The following is a 13441-nucleotide window of genomic DNA, read 5'->3' as shown; positions in this document are numbered from 1 at the left end:
ATTTCTGGCTCTGGGGGCCCCAGGCAAAGTCTGGAGTTTAAAGCAGCAGTGATGAGCTTCGTTGGCAGTGCACCATCTGGTGCGCCCCAGTGGGGCTTCGGTTTGAAGACGTGAGCTCAGTTACTCTCTGGAGCACCCTCTGGGCCACATCCCGTGCCTGGTCCCCATTTTTGTTACCGAGTTGCCCCAGCTCTGATGGGCTGTCTCCCGTCTGTAGAATTGGCTGGCAGCCCAGAGTTGTCGGCCCATTGTACAGGTGGGGAAGCTGAGGCTCAGGGAGGTCAAGTCGTGAGCGTGAGGTCACACAGCTGGTGAGGACACGCCCTGTGCCCCTCACTGCTGCTCCTTCAGCCTTTCCAGGTGGATGTGGAGAGCCGGACTTAGGACGGCAAGACTGAGTGCATGGTCCTGGCTGGGGAGGGGCACCCCCCTTCCCACTCCCCACCCCCCAGCACCCACCACAGTGGTGCAGGGAGCACTCGTGGGAGTGGGTCTGTGCTCCCCACAGAGCGGGGGACAGAGTGGAGATGTGGGCTGTCAGCTTCTGGAAGCCTGGGGGCTGTAGGGGCACGGCGGGGAGAGCCAGCAGCCCCCAGCTCCCCTGCCTGCATCTCCACTGGGGACCAGAGAGCCCAAGGGGGACGTTTGCTGGGCTTGGTGATGGCAGCAGTGGGGAGGGGGGAGGCTTGATTTTTTTCCTTAACTTCTTAAGGTATAATTCACGCCTCGGAAAATTCTTTTTTTTTTTTTATTTTTAATAATACTTATACTTTTTTTTTAAAGTTTATTTATTATTCATGGCTGTGTTGGGTCTTCGTTTCTGTGCGAGGGCCCTCTCCAGTTGCGGCAAGCGGGGGCCACTCCTCATCGCGGTGCGCGGGCCTCTCATTATCGCGGTCTCTCTTGTTGCGGAGCACAGGCTCCAGATGCGCAGGCTCAGTAGTTGTGGTGCACGGGCCTAGTTGCTCCGTGGCATGTGGGATCTTCCCAGACCAGGGATCGAACCCGCGTCCCCTGCATTGGCAGGCAGACTCTCAACCACTGCGCCACCAGGGAAGCCCGACCGTCACTCTTAATTCCAGCGTATTTTGTCACCCTCTCCCCATACCCTCCCCCGGCCCTGGCAGCCAGGATCCGCTGTCTGGACGTCTGTCACCTGTGGGTGCACGCAGCCCCGCGGCTGGCTCCTGCTCTCAGACCGGTGTTTGCAGGGCTGTCTACACATGGCACACTTCTCGTGGCTGGTTGGCACCGCACACCTGTCAGCAGGTGTGTGAGGAGGTGGACCCAGCAAGGGCTCTCCCCTCCTGAATCGAGCACCTGCTGCGAACAGGGCGGTCTCCCGCTGCGTTCCCAGCACAGCCCTGGCCTGTGTTCTCTGTCCGTCTTGCTGGTGGGCAAAGCCGAGAGCTTTGGGCTCGCTGGTGTCCCGAACCATAGGCAGCAGAGGGGACACTGGAAACTCCATGGTCTCCTACCCCGCCCTGGCACCCGTGTCCACCTTCCCAGAGAAAGGGAGCCACCGCCTCTGCTGCAGCTGTCCCTCCATGAGGGCGAGGCCCCCGTCTCTTCGGGGTGACCCAGGGCGACAGGCCCCACAGCCCCGGAGGTGCCAGCATCTCGGCATCTGGGGGCTGAGGTGACCCAGGACCCCATGGCTGACCCCAGAGAGCCCTGTCCCCGAGGGCAGAGGTCCCAGGTGGAGCCAGCGCTGCGTCTCCTCCTGCATAGGGAGGTGGTGGGAGAGGTGGGCCCGATGGCAGAGCCAAGACAGCGGAGGCTGCAGCCCTCCCCGCCCCCGCAGGCCCCTCCCGCTGCCGGGCCCGTGCTGGTCAGCCGCGGGCTGCCCAGGTGCTGGCCGCAGCCCTGGGTGCCTCCGACTGCCCCGTGACCCGCTCCTCCGCCCCCGACGCCCCCCACGCTGCCCAGCTCTCCCCTCTGCTTCCCCAGCTGATGTCTTTCCTCACGTCGTGTCTCCAGGCTGCAGTTTAAAAATTCAGTTCAGAGCAAGTAATCCACGTGCCCGTCATTTGCTCTGCCGCAGAGAGAGGATGCGAGGAGGAGACATTGGCCCTCGGTGGGGTCTTATCTTTCCCGAGGCTTCTTTGCAGCCACACGGCCCTGCTCCGTCCCCGTCGGCCAGCGGGGGGCCGGGTGTCTTCCCCTGGGGGACTCGAAGGGACTGCCTGTTCGGGGAGGGGGAGGGCCCAGATCTGCCTGGCCCTGTAACCCACTCCGACGCGGGCGCCCAGCAGGGTGGACGCGGACGCCGGCAGATTCTGGTTCACGCCCTTGCTGTGTGGCCTGGGCACGGTGCTCTACCTCTCTGAGCTGCCGTGTGTCCTCAGGATGAGGGTAACGTCTAGGGACTTCCCTGGCGGTCCAGTGGGTAGGGCTCGGTGCTTTCAGTGCAGGGGGCGTGGGTCCGATCCCTGGTCTGGGAACTAAGATCCCACGTGCCTCACGGCACAGCCAAAAATAAAAAAGTAGAAAAACAGAAGAGGCTGAGGATAACGTCTGTACTCCGTAGATTGTGACGACGTAGGAAGAACACGCTAGCTCCGTGTGCGGCGCCGTGCGCAGCAGATGAGATCCACCCATGCCGTCACCCCAACCCCTGCCATCCCCACCTTCCCCCCCACCCCTGCAGTGCAGCCAGGGCTTGAGGGGCCGGGAAGGGAAGGCGAGTGTTTCCATGGCTGAGGGCTGGGCTGAGTGCTGCGCATGTGTCTCGAGGCCCAGATTGACCCCGTCTGGGGAGAGAGCCCGTCCTGTCCGGGCCGGAGGAGTTGGCCGCGGCTGCTCCCAAATGTCCTGACAGCGTGGGTGCGTCCAGGCCCAGGGCAGCCGCTCCCTGTCACCTCGACCCTCGTCTTGGCTCTTCGGAGAAAGGGGGTCCCAGGCCGTGACCAGGCCCACACAGCACATTCTGGAAGGAGCCTCGGGCTGCAGGTTTGGGCCTGACCCCCACGTTGGTCCCGGTTGTACCCGTGGGACCCTTCGGCCGTGACAGGCCGGGACCCCCTTGAATGAGACGTCCCGCAGCAGTGCCCTTGGCATCTATCTTCGGCCCCTTTGCCGGCGGGGCTGGGCGGGGCGGAAGGAGCAGGGTGGGCTCCAAAGCCACGCGGCCTGTTCAAATCCCACGTGTCCGTCCCCCCCAGCGGGGTGTGGGGGGCACCGAGCGGCCTCACGGAGCTGGTCTCCCGTGGGCACGAGCACCGTTTTCGCCGCCTGCAAGAGAGGCGACTGGCGGACCCTGGCTTTATTTGGACCGGACACACGCAGGCTGGCAAGGGCAGCGGGGCCCAGGTCCCCGAGCACAGGTGGGAGGGAGCGCGCTTTTCTCCAGGCGTTTGCTGACTGCCGGCCTCATCTTGTCGCTGGCTTTGCTGGCTTTGCAGGCGCGTCTGGTTTCCCTGGAGCCCCTGGAGGAGGCTGGAGCGTCCCTCCCTCTGTCGGGGTTTTGGAGGTGGGACTCTGCCCCCCAGTGGTGCCTCACTCAGCCGGCCTGAGCCAGGAGGGAGGGGCGGCGCCCCTGTTCTGCCACCTGAAGTCTGCTTCTTTCAGAGAACACAGCAAAACAAGTGAGGGGACACGCGTGTGCGTCAGTCGTGTGGCCGCAGGGCTCAGCGGGGCTGGGTTTCCCGGCGTGTCTGCAGCCCCATCTGTCTCGCGGCGCAGGTGTGAGCACGCAGGGGCGTCCGTGGTGCCTTGGCCGCCTCCTCTGTGCGCTGGGCCGGGGATTCAGAGGAGAGCGGGGCCCAGGGAGGGGGGGCTTGCGCCTGCCCTGGTGGGGGATGCGCGGCCCTGAGACATTGGGACAGGAGGCCTCCCCAGGCCGTGTCGCTGCAACAGCGACTTTCCCTGTCCCCTCCCTGAAGCCCCCTCTGCCTTCTCGCCCCCAGTTCCTCTCCTCTCCCTTGATGCGCCCCCTCCCGGCCCCTCATGCCCCCCAACACAGCGGAAGCCCACCACCCTCCCAGCCCCAGTCCTGCGCATCACCGCATCGTCGGCCCCTGGAAACGCGTCTTGTAAGAAAGACCACACCTTGCCTTTGCTGGCTGGGGTCTAGTGACCGTCCTGTGACGCTACGTTGGGGGCAGATGTGCCCCGCCCGCTGGTGGCATGAGGTGGGGTGAGGGCTCCTGGGAGAGGGCATTGGGTGGACGGGCCTCCGACTGTTCCCGCGCCATGGAGGAGCTGGCAGGCAGGCCAGGAGAGCCTCTTCCAGGAAGGGAAGCGGGTAGAGGGCAGCCCTGCGGCTCTTTTTCAGGGGGTTCTCCCCGAACCCACAGGTGGGTGGAGCCACTGCCCTCCGCCTGGCTGAGGGCAGCCCTGCCCGTGCCGTGTGCCCAGCTGTCCCCGCTGCACCCGGCCGGCGGGGAGTCCAGAGGGTCCCCCCCTCATTCCCTGCCTCTACGTGCTCATGGTGGGGATCCACACGCGCTCGTGGCTGGCGGGTCCCTGCCTGCACCTGGTGACTGTCTGGGCGAGGCTCAGCCGGAGGGGGACCCCTGCCCGGGGGGGGCCCTCTGGTGCTGCGGCTCCGGCCACGGGAGGGGGCGTCTCTGGAAGGCATCCCAGGGGTCCTCCTTTAGGCAGCACGTCAGGTGACCGCCGTCCCTCCCCGGGTGAGGCGGCCTGACTCGGTGCAGGCTTGTGCCCGGGAGAGGGGGGGGGCTGTGCGGCGGGACCGAGCTCACAGCCTGTAGTGTGCCGGGCAGGGGTGGTCCCGGCACAGAAGCCCTTGTTCAGGGCACCCAGCTGGGGCTTAATAAGGTCGTTCGGGTGGTGTCTCGGGAGCTGACATGCTGCACTTGTGTTTCCAGGCCTTGCTCCCTCTCCCCTCACAGCGACTTTGGTGTCTCAGCTGTTAATTACATGGGCTCAGGGGGCCTCGGGCGCTAATCCGCGAGGTCAGATGACAGAGGTGACGCGGACCGCTGGGCGCTGGCACCCCCCTCCGCGCCCGCACGCGGCTCGCTGCCGCCGGCCGTGTACCGCCGGTTCATTGCAGCTCGCGCCGCCCTGAGCCACGGGGTCGGGGGCGACCGCGCTAGTTGGCGGTTGTGTGGTCAGGCGTCGATCTGGCTGCCAAGGGAGGCGTCCGGCCCGCCCCTGAGGGACGAGGCTGCTAATTGCCCGTGGCCTCCGGGCGGGCAGGGGCACCTGGCCCCCGGGCTCCATCTCTCGCCCTCCCTTCCTAATTCCTCCCTCGCTGCCCAGCGCTTAGAAATGATGCTGGTCCACGGAGACCTGCTAGTGGCGTGGGGCGGGGGCTCGGAGGCCGGAGGGGGGTGGTCTGAGAGGTGGGAGGGGACAGGAGCAGCGGGGTCGGGAGCCAGGTGGCCCTGAGTCTCTTTGCGCAGGTGGCGTGGCCCCTGGGCCCTCCTGGCTGTGAGGCCCCAGGGGCTGGTACAGGGTGGGGCTCTGAAGTGTCTGCTCCAGCTCCCCTCCGTCTGCCTGGCCCCTCGAGGAGCAGAGCCCACCTGGCCTCGACCCCACTTGGCCTTGACCCCATCTGGCCTTGACCCCACCTGGCCTTGACTGCACCGTTTTCTCCAGGCAGTGTGGCCTCTCCCTTGACTGGTGGGGGTCCTTGGTGTGTTTGTTTTCTTTCTTTTTCGGCTCCCTCTACCCCCAGGCGGAGTTTACACAGGGCGGCCCGGGGCGCAGGCCGGGTGCACGGTAGGTCCCTCCTGCTTGGTGGCCGAGAGCTCTGGTGGCTTTCCACCCCCTCCCCTCTGTGTCCTTCCGGCTGCTGGTGGACATGGCGGGAGTTTCCCGTAGGGGCCGCCAGCCTGCGTCTTTGGTGGACGGCAGCCTGCTTTGCTGGGGCCCCAGGAGCGGGGTTGCCGGGCCAGGGCGTGGGCGGTGGTGGGGAGATAGATGCTCCCAGTTTCCCCAAGTTGCACAAACCTGGTGAGCGCTTAGGGCGCAGGGGTTCCCTCCGTCAGCCGGCCGGCTCCATGCCCCAGGGCTGGCCAGGTCAGCCCGCCGCCTGCCTCCTGCTTCTCCCTTGAAGCTGGCTTCCCGGGTGGGCCCCGCCAACCTGGCAGACACAGCTCGTTTCAAAACTTTGGCAGCTGTCCCACTGGGAAAGGAAGACCGCCGACGTTGTCGCCTGTCGGCTGTCCCCAGGCGGGCGGTAATGACAGCTGACCGAGGCTGGAGCTTGCCTCACGGCTGGGATCCTGACCCGGTGCTGGGTCTCGGTGGTTGGCCCGGCCGACTTGGGCTTGCAGAATTGCGTGGGCCGTGGTTGGCGGATCTTTCTGGGGAATCGGGGGTCACACGTCAGGGGCAGCAGCCTGCAGGCGACTCCTCACTGCCCACTGGCAGGCACTGACGGCTGAGGGCTGCAGGTGAAGGGGGCGCCTGGCCTCAGCGTCGTTCTTGGGGTTGCCGAGCGGCTCGGCTGGGGGCAGGTCTGGCGGGCCCGGGTGTCTCCCCGTGGGGCTGCCCCGTACGGTGGTTCAAGCTGTGCACAAGCCTGGGGAAGCACGGTGAAGCGGCCTGGACCGGCAGCACGCTGCTCAGGGCGAAGCTCTGTCCCAGCGTCCGTGGGGCCTCAGCATCCGACCGCTCTGCCCCCTGGTCACCACTGAGCCCGCGCCTCGATGGCCGGGGCCTCTGGGGCAGAGGGAGGGGTGACTGTCTCCCAGCACCCTGAGCTGTGTGTAGGCTGCCCTGCCTCCCCTTCAGGCAAAGGTTTGATTTGGTAGCAGGAGCATGCCCACTTGAGATGGTTTGGAGAAAAACGAGGGTCTTGGCCCCTGGGACCCAGGCAGGTTCTGAACAAAATCCAGGGAGGATGGGTGCTGCTTGCGGAGGGCGGGGGGGGGGGGGTCTGTGCTGGCCCCAGCTTCCTCCCCCGCCCCGGGGCCCCAGGTGCCCCAAGTGGGGCTCCCGCAGGCAGAGGCTGCCCGGTTGAGCCCCTCAGAGGGGAGCTTTGCAAGATGGCGCGTCTCCAGGCCGCTGCTTGGGGCTGTCGGCAGCAGCCTCCGCGGCCAGGTCCACCTCCTCTGGTCGCCCGAGCTCACGCCACCCCCGTGACCATGGGCGGGAGCGGTGCCTGGCACAAGCTGAAGCTCTGCTGTGTAGTAAAATCTGGGGGTCCCCTGTGTGGCCTGCCCCAGATTCAGGGCCGTGGGTGCCCTCTGTGGCTCTCAGGTGTGGTGGGGTCTGTGTCGGGGGCCCGTGTGCCATGGGGCCTCTGTGGGGGGGGCATGTGAGGGGTCTCCTCTGTCCCCAGACTGCAGCCCAGAACAGTGCGGGGTGTGGATGTGCACACGACCGAACCTCATTGGGCCTGGGTGTGACTCCCGGGGACACCAGGACCAGGCCCAGGCCCTGCCGGCAGCTCCAGCCCTCAGGGGCCACTCTGCTGCCCGCCTGCTGGGATATCCCACCGGGGGGGGGTGACGTTGGGGTGAGCCTGGTGCCGGTGGGGGAGGGGACGTGCCGTCACCCCTCGCTCACAGGCGGCCCCACCCCTCGCGGGAGGAGCAGCTGTGGGCCAACATGGCTGCAAATGGGCGCCTTCCCCCTTAGGACCCAAGGTGACTTCCTCCCAGCCCCCCAGGCCCCGCCCTCTCCTCCCGCCCCACGCACCACCGTGACCCTGTGCCCCTGCCAGGAGCGAAACCAACCCCATCTTCCGGACCCCCCGCAGGCCTGCAGGCCTCCACACCACCCACCTCGGGGGGCAGCACATGGGGGTGATGCTGAGGGTGGGGCTTCTTTTGGGGGTGATGGAAATCAGATAATGGTGCTGTTTCCACAGCGTTGGGCATGTGCTAAAAACCGCCAACCTGTATGCTTTCAGCGCCGGCTCATAGCTCAGTTCTTAACACTTGAAATGAACGCATTCGGTGTTTTGGAAGTACAAGCCTTCCTCAGCCACGCCCTCGCCTCTTCCCCACCCTGCCAGGCCCTGCCAGGCCCGTCCAGCAGCTAGGACGCCCACCCTCAAGCACACAGGGGGCTCGCGGGGAGAACTTCGGGCCTTTCTGTGCGCCTCGGGGGGTCTCGTGCCCACCCCCGGGCTCATGCCCTCATGTGCAGCTCTCTTGTGGGGCAGGTTCAGCAGGCCCCTCACTCACCCTGCGCCCCAGCGGCCCACATCAGCCCGAGTGACCCGGGGTGTCGCGCACGGCCCCCAGCTGCCGTGGGTGTAACTCGTCGAGCCACACTTGCTCTCCTGAGGCTGTGTCTCCGTCCATGTCTGGGGCGGTGGCCCTGCCTGCGCCCCTGGCTCTTTCCCCCGCTCGGGGGGGGGAGAGAGGCTTTGGGGGAGCAGCGCCAGGCATGGGAGACCCTGTCCATGGGCGGGGGTGGGCAGTTACCACCCGGATCCCGGGCTGGGGCGGGGCGTCCGCAGGAGCCCGCATGCCCCTGCCCGGCTGCTGGGGGCCGGGGGGCACCCACTCAGGCTGCTGTGTCCTTCTCCCGCAGGGTCTTCACTGAGCAGTGAGTCGTCCCCCGTCTCCTCTCCGGCCACCAACCACAGCTCTCCGGCCAGCACGCCCAAGCGCGTGCCCATGGGCCCCATCATCGTCCCCCCCGGGGGCCACAGCGTCCCTAGCACGCCCCCCGTGGTGACCATCGCCCCCACCAAGACCGTCAATGGCGTGTGGAGGAGCGAGAGCCGGCAGGTGAGTGTGGGGAGGAGGGGGGCTTAGGGTGGTGGAGGCCGGGAAGGTGGCCTCCCGCGGAGCAGGCCTGGGTTTCGGGGTTGAAATCCCCTGCCCCAGCTCACTCCCCTGAGCCTGTCTTTTTCTCTGCAAAATGGTATAACCACAGCACCTACCTGGAGGGTCTGTGTGATTTAAGAAGATTCACGGGCGTTAGTGGTCTTGGGCTGCCACAACGAGCATCACAGAGCGTCACGGATGGGGGCTTATTTAAGACAGATTCATTCTAGAGGCTGGAGGCCCATGTTGCCGGTGTGGACAGGGTCAGTTTCTCCTGAGGCCTCTCTCCTTGGTGTGTAGGCGGCCGTCTGCTCCCTGTCTCTTCCCATGCTCTTCCTTCTGTGTGTGTCTGTGTCTTAATCTCCTCTTCTCATAAGGACACCAGTCCTATTGGATCAGGGCCCACCCTAGTGACCTCGTGTTACCTTAATAACCTGTTCAAAGATCTTGTCTTCAAATATGGTCACTTTCCAAGGTCCTGGGGGGTTGGGACTCCAACATAGAAATCTTGCGGGGGACAGAGTGCTTAAAATGGTGTTTGCACATTGTAAGCACTTGATAGACAATAGCTGTTAACGATTATTATCTATTGCACAAACAAGGAATTGAAATAGCGAAAATACCAGCCCATATTTTCACAGGTCAGTTTTCCTATTTCCGTCTTAACTTTTGAAGCCCGCCCGCCCCAGGAGGCCCTTTCCCGCACGTGGGGGGGTGGGTGCCGCCTGGTGTGACGTGGCCATGCAGGAGGAGCTGGTGGCCTTGGGAGCTGCCCCTGCACCTGCCTACCTCCACCACCCGCCCCCAGCCCCAGTGCCCCCAGCCTGGAGGGGCCCTTCCTAATTAAGAACCCTGTCTCTGTGCTTCTCTCCTGGATTTTTCTGGAGTTCCCAGAGGGATAGCACCACTTGGAAATACTAATTAAACCACAAAGAAAGTGGGGGAGGAGGGGGGAGGGTGGAACTCTCCCCTCACCCCCCTCGCAGCTCTCTGCCCTGCTGGGGCGGGTTGGGGGGATGGGCACCAGGGCCCCAGCTGGACATCACTCAGGGTCTGTCTGTTCTCTGCCCTGGAGGTGGGGGGAGCCAGCCTCCGTCCACAGAGGGGGCCACCCTCAGGCAGGCCCTGACCAGGGAGCCCAGTGGGGACCCCCTGAATTCCTGGAGATAGGTCAGGTGGCCGTAGCTTGGTCCCCGCATCCAAGGTGATGGACGCTGCTGGGTCATCACCTGGCCAAGGCCCCCGTGCCCGCCTAGAAGCTGCTGTCTTGGCTTTGTTTGCTCTATCTTGAGTGCAATTTGGAGGCAGGAGAGCCAGGGCAGGGCCTGGTGAGCAGATCCCAGCCAGAGGGGTTTGGAGAGGCCCAAGACGCCGCAGTCCTGGTTTGAGGGAGGACAAGGGGTCCTCACCAGCATCTCCTGCCTCCAGAGGGGCCCGTTGCCACCTGGCGACCAGCCTGGACCTCAGGGCCCTAACCACCTGTGTCTCCCCTAACTCCCGGGGGCCCAGATGGTTTCTGATCCTGTTGCCACGTCCCTGGTTTGGCCCTGGCTGGTGACGGCCACCCACGGCCCAGATCCTCCCCTTTGGTCCTGCCCTCTGTGCCCAGCAGCTGCCCATCCAGACCCAGGAGCCTCCTAAACGACCCCCTCCTGGACACTCAGGTGCCTTGGCCTTGGGCCCCTTCCCCCCAAGCTCAGCCCTCCTCCCGGGGCGGGGGGTCCTCACTGCCTCAGAAACACCGAGTAACCCCTAGAGAAAGGGCTGCGGTGGCTCTCTCCAGCCACTTACCGAGGCGGTGGCTAATGAGACACTAGTGCCACCAGGGGGTGCGGCGGGAAGGGAGCTGGATTAGTGGGTGATGTACGGCTCGCCGGCTCCGGCACAAAGGCTCAGCGGAGAATTGAATCCTTCTGGGGAGGGGGAGACTGGGAAGAGTAGAGTGGTGAGGGGGGAGGGGGGCTTCCTGAAGTCACGGCACGTGAGTCACGGGGGGCCCTCCCGCGCACCGGGGTCACCGGTATTTCCCAGGTAGCGGGAGCTTGTGGAAGGACAGATGCGATGACAAATAGTCTGTTTTAAAGCTAACAGGGCATGTCTGCCCGGCTGCCTAGTGGAAACCTCTCTAATCACCAGAGAATGAAGGATTCTCCTCCCTCCCTCCCTCCCCCCCGCCACGCCTTCCTTCTTTCATCTCTACAGCTGCGCCTGCAGCCGCTGCTCAGAAATGAGAGCTGCCCGCAGATGCTCCTCGGGTGAGCCCGGCCACGGGCCGGCGTGGGGGCCTGGCCGCCACCATCGGGGGCCTCGGGGTGGCCGGCTGAGCCTCCGGGGCCTGGCCGCCACCATCGGGGGCCTCGGGGTGGCCGGCTGAGCCTCCGGGGCCTGGCCTGGTTTGGGGGCTGCTGCCCGGGCCCACCCGCCCTGACCTCGTTCCCAGGTGCCTGTCATAAGCTGGGCAGGGCTCCAGCCAGACGGGAGGCGCGTGGGTCTGGCCCGCTGGACCCCCTGCCCGCCAGCCCACCCCTCCCCCAGCCTCTCCAGCTCCTTGTTTGTCCTCGGCCAGGCTGGGAAGGTGCCATCTGGCCCAGCCGCCTTCAAGCAGGGCTTTGTCCTGCCGAGGGTTGAAGGGGGCTTCTGGGGACGGCGTTGAGCTGGGGTTGGTGCGCCCGGGGCCCCTCCCCTGGGACAGGGGCTGCCTGGGGCCCCTCACTCTGCTGTTTGATTCAGCAAAACAGTGCCGGAAGCGCAAGGAAGCGTGTGATGGCCTGGAGTTGCCTGGAGCTTGTCCCCAGGTTTTGTTCTTAAATCGAGGTCCCCTCAAGGACTCCGCTGTCCTGGGCTGCCGTCTTCCTCCTACTGCGGCCTGAGGGGAGGAGGGGCCTTGCTGCCAGCCTGGAGGCAGAGCCCAGGTCACCCCAGGTCCCATCACCGCGGGCATTTATCGGGGTAGCCGCCCTGGCACCTAGGGGGCCTCCGGCTCCAGCCACTGCGTCCCCATCCAGAGAGCATCTGAGGGCCGTGCCGTCCCTTGTTTAGTCCATCCCAGACCTCGGGCGCAGGGCCTCTCCACTCCACAGCGGCCCCCGTGAGGGGCAGGCCCCAGAGCAGCTGAGGAGAGCCTTCGCGCCTCGTCGCGGCGGTCAGCCCTTGTACTGGCCTGGCCCTGTGCCAGCAGAGGGAGGGGGGTGAGGGGGACCCGGCACGCTGAGGACAGCCCCTTGGGTGGTAGTGTCGACGGGGAGCGCGAGGGGGTGTAGAGGGGTGGGCTAGGAGGTGCAGCTGCTTGCGCGAGACCCCCGCTTCCCGTTCACACCCGCGCACCCGTCCCTGCTGCTCTGTGAGCCGCTGCTGTGATTGCACGTTCGACAGCTGGGGGAACCGAGGCCCGGGGCAGTTATGGGACCCGTCCAGGGTCTCCAGGACCAGACAGAAGCCGCCCCGCGCCGGCCCCCGTGTAGAAGGCTCGTTAATACCTCGGCGGGGGTCCCGGGCTCCCTGCCCTGACCCGGGCTTGGCGCGCGTGTGGGTCCCACCCTTGACTGCCGCTTTGTGACCACCCGTCCCGGGAAGGGCAGGTCGGAGTTCACACACCACGAGGGCTCCGCCGTGAGCGGAGGGGCTGTGCCCACGTGGGAACAGATGTGGCCGCTCATTAAAAATTCCAGTCAGCGGCCTGTCTCCTCCAATTAACGATCACTGCCGCGGCGCCCACCCACCCAGCACGTTTGGTAAATACGGTGACGGACGGGCCCCTCCTGCTCCGCCGGGTCACCCTCTGCTGGTGTGGAGGCGGAGGGGTCGCCCGGGGGGCTGCGCAGTCTCTCCCTTGCCCCCCACACGGGGAGTGAGATGGTTTAGGGGTCTCTGCTGCCCCATCTCCTGACTCTGACGGGAAGGTGACTGGCAGAGCCAGGGCTGGGGGGACAGGAGAGGGTGTCTCCTCGGGGACAGACTCTTGTCACCGCCCCACGTACAGTGGTCATTCCTGGACACGGGCCACATCAGTGAGGAGACAGACAGAGGGTTGTGGCCCAGCGGAAACACTGTGGGTTTGGGGTGGACAGACCTGGGCCCGCGCCCTGCTTGCTGCGGCTGATCAGGGGCGGCCGGGCCTGGCGCCAGGTGGCGGGCATCGTGCCATCTGGCCAAGGAGGGGCCGGGTTGTGGAGCTTTTGGGGCTCAGGGGAGGCCTGGGCCGAGATGTCCTCACCTTAGGCAGAACAGGGCGTCACGGTGACGGAGACCCCGGACTGGCGGCCGCTCCCACGTCCAGAGCGAGAGCCCCCGGCTGCTGTTGTGACGTGGTGCCTGCTGCGCGGCCCTTTCTCAGCCGCGTGAATGACCGCAACGACAGAACCTTTCGATGGCTTGTGGACGCTCCTGTGGGTGGGCGTGCAGGACCTTCCTCCGTGTGGCCGGGGGTTCTGGGGGGGGCCGCCTTTCCCGCCAGGCCCCAGGTCACTCTCTGTGTCCGGGAGTCTGGGGCAGGCAGGCCCACAGCCCTGCCCCCATCAGTGTGCAAAGGTCCCCAGACAGGTCTGGCCAGTTGAGGTCCCACGGCTGCCTGCTCTGGCTGGCGCCCGGGCCGCCCCAGGGTTTGTCCGGGGGACAGGCTGGCATGCTCTGCCCAAGGGCAGCAGCAGCTTCTCGGCCACGTCCTCCACGGGCACCGTGGGCCGAGAGGTATCTGTCACGCGGGCCGGCAGCGGGCAGCACAGCTGACGCCTTGGCCCCTTGGG

The 13441-nt window shown here is 65.9% G+C and overlaps 1 protein-coding gene across 10 annotated transcripts in view; it reads left to right on the top strand.

The window, feature by feature from the left end:
- GSE1 (Gse1 coiled-coil protein) overlaps window positions 1-13441 on the top strand; it is a 424152-nt gene that overhangs the window by 388523 nt on the left and 22188 nt on the right. For all 10 annotated transcript variants that reach the window (XR_011071602.1, XM_068529230.1, XM_068529229.1 and 7 more), the window contains one exon: window positions 8461-8660. Coding sequence is in view for 9 of the 10 variants with exons in the window: in XM_068529230.1 (XP_068385331.1) it covers window positions 8461-8660 (200 nt within the window). In the remaining variant the exon portion in view is untranslated. The remainder of the gene's footprint in view (window positions 1-8460; window positions 8661-13441) is intronic.

The sequence above is a fragment of the Eschrichtius robustus genome, chromosome 19 (assembly GCF_028021215.1).
Source record: "Eschrichtius robustus isolate mEscRob2 chromosome 19, mEscRob2.pri, whole genome shotgun sequence".
Classification (NCBI taxonomy): domain Eukaryota; kingdom Metazoa; phylum Chordata; class Mammalia; order Artiodactyla; family Eschrichtiidae; genus Eschrichtius; species Eschrichtius robustus.
Note: the sequence above shows the minus strand (reverse complement) of the source record. Positions and strands in the feature narration are given on the sequence as shown.